Source organism: Heptranchias perlo, chromosome 7 (genome assembly GCF_035084215.1).
Source record: "Heptranchias perlo isolate sHepPer1 chromosome 7, sHepPer1.hap1, whole genome shotgun sequence".
In the NCBI taxonomy this organism is placed as follows: domain Eukaryota; kingdom Metazoa; phylum Chordata; class Chondrichthyes; order Hexanchiformes; family Hexanchidae; genus Heptranchias; species Heptranchias perlo.
This window is the reverse complement of record NC_090331.1, coordinates 50,764,202-50,776,480: the sequence shown is the minus strand read 5'-3', so window position 1 is coordinate 50,776,480 and position 12,279 is coordinate 50,764,202. Positions and strand designations below refer to the sequence as shown.

Here is a 12,279-nt window from a genome sequence, read left to right as displayed (position 1 = left end):
AAAGAAGATAGAATGTAATCAGTTGTTCCATTTATCAGGTTCATGTCCCATATATTCATGCCACAAAGTGTTGCCAGGCACCTGGTGCACATTTATTGCTGATCCGTGCCAAGCCCTTACATAACCTTACAGCTCTTTTATTGTTGAACATGCATAACTCTAGGACACATACTATAGCTGTAATTTACAATTGCAAATCTTGGCACACTCACGTGTTCAAAGTGCTTCACCGATAAATGGGTGTAACACAATTTAGCTGCATCATGCGTGGTCACATAATGACAGCCAGGATGGGCGGCAGCATGATGTCTGTAACTGTGCTTTCTATAACTATGTTCCTTCAGCTTGAATCACGTCAAGACTACTTGTCTGCTTGTACAACACAATGGCACCTTACCACAAGAGAACAGACACAAACAGGAGGATGCCTCAAAATTAAAAGCTCTTGACTTTCTTAGAGGAGCCTACCCTGGACAACCTTGCTTATAAAAGCATTATGAAGCTGCAAATCTCCCCAAAAAGGGGGCTTAGGCAACAAATTTAAAATTGTACATACTTCTTTCAAATGGCACCCATGTCCATTAAAGTACACATTTTTAGAGGGATCTGGAAACTTGTGCCCCCTGGAAAATGTTGAAGTTTTACATTAAAAATGGTATATTCTGGTTCATGTTAAACACTTTATTACTTCACAATTGTAAACATCCCCATCCTCAATGATGGCGGAGTCCAGCACGTGAGTGCAAAAGACAAGGCTGAAGTGTTTGCAACCATCTTCAGCCAGAAGTGCCGAGTGGATGATCCATCTCGGCCTCCTCCCGATATCCCCACCATCACAGAAGCCAGTCTTCAGCCAATTTGATTCACTCCACGTGATATCAAGAAACGACTGAGTGCACTGGATTCAGCAAACGCTATGGGCCCCGACTACATCCCGGCTGTAGTGCTGAAGACTTGTGCTCCAGAACTAGCCGCGCCTCCAGCCAAACTGTTCCAGTACAGCTACAACACTGGCATCTACCCGACAATGTGGAAAATTGCCCAGGTATGTCCTGTCCACAAAAAGCAGGACAAATCCAATCCGGCCAATTACCGCCCCACCAGTCTACTCTCAATCATCAGCAAAGTGATGGAAGGTGTCGTCGACAGTGCTATCAAGCAGCACTTACTCACCAATAACCTGCTCACCGATGCTCAGTTTGGGTTCCGCCAGGACCACTCGGCTCCTGACCTAATTACAGCCTTGGTCCAAACATGGACAAAATAGCTGAATTCCAGAGGTGAGGTGAGAGTGGCTGCCCTTGACATCAAGGCAGCATTTGACCGAGTGTGGCACCAAGGAGCCCTAGTAAAATTGAAGTCAATGGGAACCAGGGGGAAAACTCTCCAGTGGCTGGACTAAAAAACCTAGCACAAAGGAAGATGGTAGTGACTGTTGGAGGACAATCATCTCAGCCCCAGGACATTGCTGCAGGAGTTCCTCGGGGCAGTGTCCTAGGCCCAACCATCTTCAGCTGCTTCATCAATGACCTTCCCTCCATCATAAGGTCAGAAATGGGGATGTTCGCTGATGATTGCACAGTGTTCAGTTCCATTCGCAACCCCTCAGATAATGAAGCAGTCCGAGCCCGCATGCAGCAAGACCTGGACAACATCCAGGCTTGAGCTGATAAGTGGCAAGTAACATTCGCACCAGACAAGTGCCAGGCAATGACCATGTCCAACAAGAGAGAGTCCAACCACCTCCCCTTGACATTCAACGGCATTACCATCGCCGAATCCCCCACCATCAACATCCTGGGGGTCACCATTGACTAGAAACCTAACTGGACCAGCCACATAAATACTGTGGCTACAAGAGCAGGTCAGAGGCTGTGTATTCTGCGGCGAGTGACTCACCTCCTGACTCCCCAAAGCCTTTCCACCATCTACAAGGCACAAGTCAGGAGTGTGATGGAATACTCTCCACTTGCCTGGATGAGTGCAGCTTCAACAGCACTCAAGAAGCTCGACACAATCCAGGACAAAGCAGCCCGCTTGATTGGCACCCCAACCACCACCCTAAACATTCACTCCCTTCACCACCGGCGCACTGTGGCTGCAGTGTGTACCATCCACAGGATGCACTGCAGCAACTCGCCAAGGCTTCTTCGACAGCACCTCCCAAACCCGCAACCTCTACCACCTGGAAGGACAAGGGCAGCAGGCACATGGGAACAACACCACCTGCACGTTCCCCTCCAAGTCACACGCCATCCCGACTTGGAAATATATCGCTGTTCCTTCATCGTCGCTGGGTCAAAATCCTGGAACTCCCTACCTAACAGCACTGTGGGAGAACCTTCACCACACGAACTGCAGCGGTTCAAGAAGATGGCTCACCACCACCTTCTCAAGGGCAATTAGGGATGGGCAAATAAATGCTGGCCTTGCCAGCGACGCCCACATCCCATGAACGAACAAAAAAAATTGATATATTTTCATTTGAAAAATTATCGGAAAAATAAGGGACGTTTGGGTGTATTTATATTGAACAGACCAACTAGACCATCACTTCCCCAAAGACTACCTCAACTGTCACTCTTTTCCCCCTCTCACTACTGTCCCTCACCCTCTCCCCTCACCTATTAACAGGGGCATTCTCCCCCTCAAACCCTCTCCTCCCTCCAGTTTACATTGGCATTCTTCTCCCTCTTCTTCCTCAGTTCACAGAAGCATTCTCCTCCCTTTCCAGTTCATATTGTCACTTTACTGCCTCAATTATGCTGTCATCTGCATTCCTCTCCTTGGCCCTCCATTAGTTCCTACTGTCACTTCCTGTTCCCTTCACTTTAAGTGCCATTCCTGTTCCTACGTGCTGTCTATTTGTTTAGATGGACGTAAAAGATCCCGTGGCAGAGAGTTCTTCTGATGTCCTGGCCAATATTCATCCTTGAACCAACACCACGAAAAATAAATGAATTGGTTATTCATTCATTTGTTGTTTGTGGGTCCTTGCACATTGGTTACAAAACAACAGTTATGCTTTTAAGAAGTAAATTCACTGTGAAGTGGTTTGGAACATCCTGAGGACATCATAGGCATTCTGTGAATGCAAGTTCTTTCTTTCTTCTTAGCTCCTGCTGCTCTAGGGATGAAATGCTGCTGTGGCTGGCAATTCTTGTAATTGGGATTTCCTCACCTTGCAAAACTAACACAAGAATTTGGACTCTTGGTAGCATTTCACTCCCGGAACAGCATGATAACAGCATTGAGGAGCTGAGTGGAGGTGGAGTATTGTTGATTTTGGTGCCTCATACAGTTAAAAAGTGTACACAATTGCATACACTGCATGTGTCTTGCTATGCTTATGCACCAAGAAAGGGGCTGGTGGCTCCAGTCATTCTGTCAAGTCTTGCTCCCCTCCCCCTTTCTCACTGGCTGCCACATAGACATACTCACAGCTGCACAAACAACATGTGCAATTAATGTGAGGATTGTTGGACGGTATCTTTTGAAAATGTCATTCTAACATTAATCACTTTTATGCATTGTAGACCTAAAAAAGCAGCTTGTCAGTGGGCTAGGATAAGACAGCAACAGCAACTTGCCTTTATATTTCACCTTTCATGCAAAAAAATGTCCCACAGTGCTTTACAAATAGGCACAAGGAAAATTGATATCGAGCCAGGAAGGGAGAAATTAGGAGGAGTGATAGAAAGCTTGATCAAAAAGATGGGTTTTGAAAAGGTTTTTAAGACGAGAAAGGTAGAGAGGATTAGGGAGGGAAAATCCAGATAGTGGGATCCATATGGCTGTAGGCACTCTCTATGAAACAGAATGTAACCTATATGTACAATATCTGGTAATGTAGCAAAGCCCTATGGTCGAACAACAACCATTGCTACCATTTTTAGTTTAATAAATGCAGAAGATAAAACAATCTATCACACCGTGCAACTTCAGCTATAAACTACAAATCAGGTTTATTAAAAGTAGACTGTACTGGAAAATCAATACAGCATATTTCTCTTCAATACAGAACATTTACACCTGCTCAGAAATACAAAAGTAATAAGTGTGAGGCTTTGCTAACTCTCTTTGTAATACTAAACCTAGACCAGCATCTGCAACATAAAACTTATATATGAGATTTCATCTAACCACTACAGAGCTTCCAGCCTCTATCTCAATGGGGAAATGAAATCCTCGAACCTTTCGCATTTATAAATCACAGAACAATACCTGGTGATTACAGAAAGTCTTTCCAACTGCCCGTTGCCAAGGCAATCACAGTGTGCAGACAGAGAGGTGTTACCTACGGGGCCACCGAATATACAAACAACCAAAAAAAAACGCATGTCACGCTACACGTAACCCCACCAGTGAACAAAAGTTATCTGTTTTTAATATAACGGGTCATTTGCTGTCTTTCTCTTCCTTCCGGATGTTTCTATGTTTCTGCCTCTCTCTCTGTTTTTTTTTGGTTGTTTGTATATTCGGTGGCCCTGTAGGTAACACCTCTCTGTCTGCACACTGTGATTGCCTTGGCAACGGGCAGTTGGAAAGACTATCTGTAATCACCAGGTATTGTTCTGTGATTTATAAATGCGAAAGGTTCGAGGATTTCATTTCCACATTCACCTGAGGAAGGAGGAAGCCTCCGAAAGCTTGTGAATTTCAAATAAAATTGTTGGACTATAACTTGGTGTTGTAAAATTGTTTACAATTGTCAACCCCAGTCCATCACCGGCATCTCCACATCATATCTCAATGGGCACTGAAGAACTTGGAGAAGGATGTTGTTTATCCTCAGAATCGGCAGCTCCTAACTCCAAAATTGTCTGTCAAGTGGGACTTCAAAGGAATAGGGCCTTCTCTTCAGAAACCGGTTGCAAGGCTTTCATCAGGACTGTGTCAAATTCTGATAGTTTTGACACGAGCAAGATTATCTCTACAATGCAGTCAGTGGTGTGATACATTATTAAGAACAATTTTAAAGGTGGTCGGAGCATTCTGCACAGTGTAGATCCTTCATTTGTATGTTCATTTGTTTCATCAATGGTTCTGGTACAGTAAGATTTTTTATTACTTGCATCACCATTATGTTATTTGCATAAAGGTTGTATCCAAGCAGGAGACTGGCAAACTGACAACAGTTTGGGAACTTATTCATGCTATTACTTAAGGGCCAGATAGTCTTCAATAACACTAACACACAGCTTTTACTTTTTGTTTTCAATTTTCCACTTCACTAAACATCCAACTTGTAGGAAAGGAGTTCTACAGAAATAAAGTCACACAGTTTACACAGCTAAGACAAGTCTTGCTGATTTGCTTTTAATGAATCTCGCAGTTTATGTCTGTGCTCACATAATTTCTCTGAAAACCTTGCACCTTTAACACAGAAATTATGCACTATTTTCTGCAAATTGCGGTTTAAAAACAAAATATATAAATTACCATCGCACTGTCACGTTTCAAATCAGCATATTCATTCGCGATTTGCTGATTTGCAATTACGTGTTTGAATTTTTGGAATTACTTTATATAAATTGGCAAAGGGCGGGGTTATGCAGCTTTTAAAAGTCAGGACCGGTGACCACGTGTTCAGTTTTGCTCCCGCGAAGTCAAAGTTAGAAAGGAAATAGCCGGAAAGAAAGAAAGAAAGAAAGAAAGATGGCTTTTTCAGTTCGTAAATTCCTCATCAGTGAAAGTGTAGATGCCAGTTGCAAGAAGATTCTAGAAGAAAATGGCATCAACGTAGTCGAGAAGAAAAGTATGACCAAGAATGAACTGCTAGCTGAAATTAAGGTATTATTCAAACTCCTAAAATCTTATAGTTAAAGTAGTGAGTGCGGGTCTTGTGATGGAGGCTCAGGTTGTTGCAGACATGGTGTGTTCAAGCAGTGCGGTGTTAATAATGCCGAAGGCATTGAGTTGGGAGGGGGGTGGGGATATATTGGTATTGCTAAATTAATCTAAAGACAGCAGTGGAGAAAATACAACTTTGTTTTTTCATCCTCCATTTATGTGATGGAAGTAAACACTAGACCTGGAATCGGATCGGATGTGGGCGCAGCCTCGAACCATTGAAGCAGTTGTACGGAAACTTGTTGTGAGATACATTTATTTGGGGAGGGCGGGGGGGGGGGGATACAATCCGTAACTGTTACATTGTGGCACGGATCCCTGTTCGAGGATCTCTCACCTTTTCTGATGCAACAACGCCGAGAGGTTACAGAGCGCAAACTGGCGGGGGAGCAATGGTTTGGTCTCTTGTAAATATAGGCTGGATCGAAAGGTTTTAAAAATATATATTTAAACCTATTGCAGTATGTATTACTTTTTTAAAACATTCATTGCGAATTAAAACCAGACTCTGAACTTTAAAAAAAAATACACAACAGTGCTTTCGGTAATTCTGAAGTGGTTTTAGCCGAGGATTCTAACATGTACTGTTGAGTTTTTGGAAGTCTTCCGAGTTTCGTTGCGTATTTGTCGAATGATTTATTGAAAGCATGTTTTCTATTGTCGGAATCCAAATCAAAGCGAAGTAAACCGAAACATTTTTAACCTCTCTTTTCAAAATCTTAGAAGTATAATTACAAGTTGATTTTAATATGGCAGCTTCTCCCAGTCAGCAGTTATAAAGATTACATAGTTAGAGGCTGTTTACGTGCATTTCTCATTTTGAACTTCCAAAAAAATGGAGTAATGCCAATCCCATATGCCCCATAATTTACTGTCAATCTCTCCAGGAAATGCGCCTGCCTTCCTATCCTGTTTCACTCCTTTATCTTTATCTGCTCTCTTCATTCTCTTCTTATCCATTTTTCTATTGTTATTTTATCTTTCCCCGCACTATTCTTCGATTAGGTGGGTAGGTGAATTGTGCCGAGACAGTTGTTAATGTTATCTTGACTGTTAAATGTGCAAGAAGATTGATTTGTCTATTGCTCCCCCCCCCCACCCCGAAAGTACCCAAATTCTCCCACTCCCTGGCAGAAGCAGTTGAAGAATCAACCTACAGTACCACTACATCATGTCACTGTGCCTCATTTTTCTTTCCTGTTCTTTTTCTTTTTTATTATTTCCATTTTCTTTCCTCTTGTTTTCTCTTTCCAATTTCATTATTTGACTTTTGGCACACCTGCCAATGAATATGTATGGTGTTGCAGGGTCGTAAGAACTGCTAATGGTGCCCTAACTGTTCCTGTTGCTTTATCATAGTAGGTATAGCACAGGAGGCGGGGCAGCCATTCAACCCATTGTGCCTGTGCTGGCTCTTTGAAAGAGCTATCCAATTATTCCCATTCCCCTGCTCTTTTCCCCCATAGCGCTGTAATTTTTTCCCCTTTAAGTATTTATCCAATTCCCTTTTGAAAGTTACTATTGAATCTGCTTCCACCACCCTTTCAGGCTGTGCATTCCAGATCATAACAACTCGCTGCGTTAAAAAAAATGTTTCCTCACGTCGCTTCTGACTCTTTTGCCGGTCACCTTAAATCTGTGTCCTTTGGTTACCGACCCTTCTGCCGCTGGAAACATTTAAACATTTAACTGTCACTTGAATATGTGAAAAATGACTAGGACCAGCTGCTTAACAATACCAAACTTTAATTTTGCTTTACCTGTATTGAAGTAAGTCCAACTATTTAAACAATCGTTATTTATACATTGCTGCAGGAGTTCCTCAGGGCAGTGTCCTAGGCCCAACCATCTTCAGCTGCTTCATCAATGACCTTCCCTCCATCATAAGGTCAGAAATGGGGATGTTCGCTGATGATTGCACAGTGTTCAGTTCCATTCGCAACCCCTCAGATAATGAAGCAGTCCGAGCCTGCATGCAGCAAGACCTGGACAACGTCCAGGCTTGGGCTCATAAGTGGCAAGTAACATTCGCGCCAGATAAGTGCCAGGCAATGACCATCTCCAACAAGAGAGAGTCTAACCACCTCCCCTTGACATTCAACGGCATTACCATCGCCGAATCCCCCACCATCAACATCCTGGGGGTCACCATTGACCAGAAACTTAACTGGACCAGCCATATAAATACTGTGGCTACGACAGCAGGTCAGAGGCTGGGTATTCTGCGGCGAGTGACTCACCTCCTGACTCCCCAAAGCCTTTCCACCATCTACAAGGCACAAGTCAGGAGTGTGATGGAATACTCTCCACTTGCCTGGATGAGTGCAGCTCCAACAACACTCAAGAAGCTCGACACCATCCAAGATAAAGCAGCCCGCTTGATTGGCACCCCATCCACCACCCTAAACATTCACTCCCCTCACCACCGGCGCACTGTGGCTGCAGTGTGCACCATCCACAGGATGCACTGCAGCAACTCGCCAAGGCTTCTTCGACAGCACCTCCCAAACCCACGACTTCTACCACCTAGAAGGACAAGAGCAGCAGGCGCATGGGAACAACACCACCTGCACGTTCCCCTCCAAGTCACACACCATCCCGACTTGGAAATATATCGCCGTTCCTTCATTGTCGCTGGGTCAAAATCCTGGAACTCCCTTCCTAACAGCACTGTGGGAGAACCGTCACCACACGGACTGCAGCGGTTCAAGAAGGCGGCTCACCACCACCTTCTCGAGGGCAATTAGGGATGGGCAATAAATGCCGGCCTTGCCAGCGACGCCCACATCCAGTGAACGAATAAGAAAAAAAAACCTCTGAAATTACAATGCAGTTTAAAATGTTGCAGAAAAAATGTGAAAACTGGCCTCTGCAATACCATTTGGCAAACTTTCAGTAAAAAAATACAGAATCAAATGGTAGTTCCAATAGCATTTCTATTATTTTTATTATTAGGACTATGATGGGCTTATAATCCGTTCTGGAACAAAGGTTACTGCTGATGTCATAAATGCTGCAAAGAATCTGAAGATAATAGGTCGAGCTGGAACTGGAGTGGATAATGTGGACATAGATGCTTCAACGAGGAATGGAATCATTGTTATGAAGTATGAATAATGAAATCAAATCTAAAACTTCAAATATGCTGAGCAAAAGAGTCTTGAAAAGCATCTGCCCGAGCAGGGACTTTGCAGTAATAGATACAAAAATGCATTTTGTTTTTAACATCTAAATTGTGATTAATATCCTTATTTTTAGCCATATTTAAAACTGTCAAGAATATTTGAAGAATTACTTGGATATTTATTTTACTGCTTTGCCCATGTCATAACTAAAATAATAACTAGCTAAATTTTATCATAATTCTGAAGAAAAAATATTTTATACTCTCAGGAACTTAAAGAAGCATAGTAAATCTTGTCAATTTTGTATTCTAGGTGCTGCTTATGTAATAGACTGGTTTTATTCAATATAACAAAGACTTATTAAAACTTTTACTGAAAAGTTATTAGGAGGCGATTATATGAGAAGGGAAAGATTGCTTCCAGATCCACATATTAACCCTTGGAGTACTGAAAATCATTGCAACTTGCTAAATACATCCAAGTCTTCTGACACACCTACTGTTGATATGTTATAGAAGGCCTCATTTGAACTTTTTAAAAAACTTCTGCTATCAATTCTGGACCGCATGTATAAGGACACAGGTTGAGGTTTCAGGTTCAAATGAACAAATTATGGAAACTGTTAAGAGACTTTGTCATAATTTGATTTTGTTACACTATAAATGGTCATTTTCAAAAATATATCACCACACACAACAATATTTCTCAATATTAAACCTAATGGAGTAGAAATAGAGAAATGCATTTTTAATTCACATCATTCTCCAAACAAGCTAATCCATTTTGGTTTTACTTTGGTGAAAGCCTGCCACTGCAATCTCCAAAAGATTAGTAACTGAATTAATATTAATCCTATTATTTCTTCAAAGCACACCAAATGGGAACACCATCAGTGCTGCTGAAATGACTTGTGCAATGATCATGTGCCTGGCCAGGTAAGGTTTTGCAATCAATTATATATCCTAACAAAACTAAATTATTGAACCGACACTGTTAAGTTACAGAAAACCCATAAATAACAAAAATAAAATGCCTTCTTACTACACGTACATTGAAGGCCGTAGACTACAAATCAGTTTCTAATGTGTGTATGGCTGCATGCTAGTGTCCTTATGATATTCATCTGAGTTCTGTTATCTGGAATGGTAACAGTAGCAAAGTTTAAATTGAAATGTATAGTGTTATTTAGTTTGGTTGGAACACAAAACACAGTTATATTTTTTAAATGTTAATGTTTATTGAAAAATTATTTTCTTCACTCTCTTTCTTGAATCTGATTAATTTTCTAGAAAATAGTCTCTATCTGAGGATGCAATGTTTAGATTTATATATATTTAGTGCAAAAAATGACTCCTTTTTTGAAAAAATGAACGTGTTCTTATTTTCTTAACGGAGCTCCAGTACCTTGCATCAAACCATTGGCTGCTTAAGAAGGCATCTGCTCCTAGGCCTCCTTTGCTGCTTAGCAGCTAACCACAGTGAACCATATGAGCAGCCATTAATTACTTTCCTGAAGAATAAACGATCTATCATTGTAGTTATCACAGAAGTTCAACATCTCCTATTGATAACATAGCTGAAATTAAGAACTTTTATTTATTGCCTCAAATTTTATATCAGGGACTCATCTTCTAGAGAATGCATTTTGCTACCTACATATGGCCATCCCTGCTGTGTTGTTGTTCTTTAAGTTTTAAATTGAGCTTTGAAGGGTGCATATACATGGTTTGCACTTTTGTACATTTGTCTAGTTTTAGATAACGTTATGGATCGGGTATCCAGATACTCTGTTGGCAGGAGACTATGGTAATGACGATAGTTGAGGTTAGGCAGCTTTTGCATGGGCTGTTGTCCATTGTAGAATTTGGAATTGGGTGTGAGATGTCATTGCTATTTCTCACTCCATCCTCAGAACAGTCCAACCTCTCTGTGTATTGCAGGGGATGGGGGACATACGATCCAATTCTTTCCCAGATGAATTCACACATTAGCTTCTCAAATCAACATTTATTCCACAGATATTTTATCCACATTTATTGGCGAGATCACTGATGTGCTACACTGGGGGTACACCTTCTCATTGACAGTAATGAGAATTGTGCTACCATTTGAGCTGCTAGGATCTGATAGATCTCAGAGGGGGACTGCAAGTTCAGTTGTGTGTTTTGTGGCCTTCGAACCAGTTTTCAGTAGGTCCAGAAAGCAGGTTCATAACAGTATCTGTGCCCTTCTAGCACCTAGTAATCAGGTGCATGGAATTTGTAGAACTTTTTCTGTCTTTGGTGTATGATTTTGAGATGGGTTTTCATGTTGATTTAATGAGGGCCAACATCCAAATCTCACCTTATCTTCTGTCATTAGGTTGGCAGCCTAGAGCTTGATCTCTGATGTCTCTTGGGTTTTCTGTGCTTCCTGCTGGGATGGAACTAAGTATGGGATAAAAGGAGAAGTGCCAGTGAGAAGTCTTTTGCCTGTACAGAAATAGTTCTAAGTATATATGAATTTTGATTATTACAATGGATTTGAAAGTAGTGGAATAGATTACACGCTGTATGATTCAGACTCTGGCATTTTCGTGGAATGGCTAATCTATTTTGGTGGTGCCTTTCTTATGCCACCCCTTGAAACTAATTGCAACTATTGTCCCTGGGGCTCAGTTATAATAGGTTGGAGAGAGGGTTGATATACCCATGGATATTTTCACCTGCTTTTATATTGGGATTTTGGAGGTGCTAGGGTTGTTGGCTCCTGTCATGAGGGTCAACGGTAACTCCAATGTAAACCTGTTGGATTTGCAAAGGCTGGCCGCCAGGAAGCCACAGTAAAAGACTGGATACAGACCTTCTTCTGTGCTGTGAGTGTTGGTGACCCTACAGGCTGCTTATTCCAGTTATTTCCAGTGTTTTATAAAAGGGACTACAGTGAGAATCTCCATATCTAGCCATTTATTTCTTCCAGGAAGGACATAATCCAGGTAATACATTCTATATAATTAGCAGAATATCTGTGGAATATTTGAAATTTGTCAGACTCTACCCTCCTGGTTTGGAAAGTTACTATAATTTTAGCTGTCACTGTGGTCTTTTGTCTGTTCTTGCAAGTTTCAGGATACATTTGTTGAGATACAGTGTGGGTGGGCATCATCCAGGAGAAATAAAGGAAATGGAGAGGATAATGCAGTCAGCACAAAGTTACCTGGAAAGAAAGCACCATCTCATGGACTAATTGCTACCAGCACAGTGAATTACAGGAATGTACCAGGAGTGTCTGCAACCAGTGTTATAAGGCTATTGCGAAAGTG

At 41.8% G+C, this 12,279-nt stretch overlaps 1 protein-coding gene across 1 annotated transcript in view; it reads left to right on the top strand.

The window, feature by feature from the left end:
* Positions 1-5,559: 5,559 nt before the first annotated feature.
* Positions 5,560-12,279, top strand: part of phgdh (phosphoglycerate dehydrogenase) — a 29,570-nt gene continuing 22,850 nt past the window's right edge. The window contains exons 1-3 of the mRNA XM_067987511.1: positions 5,560-5,793; positions 8,809-8,960; positions 9,848-9,913. Coding sequence (XP_067843612.1) covers positions 5,659-5,793; positions 8,809-8,960; positions 9,848-9,913 — 353 coding nt within the window. The 5' untranslated portion in view covers positions 5,560-5,658. The remainder of the gene's footprint in view (positions 5,794-8,808; positions 8,961-9,847; positions 9,914-12,279) is intronic.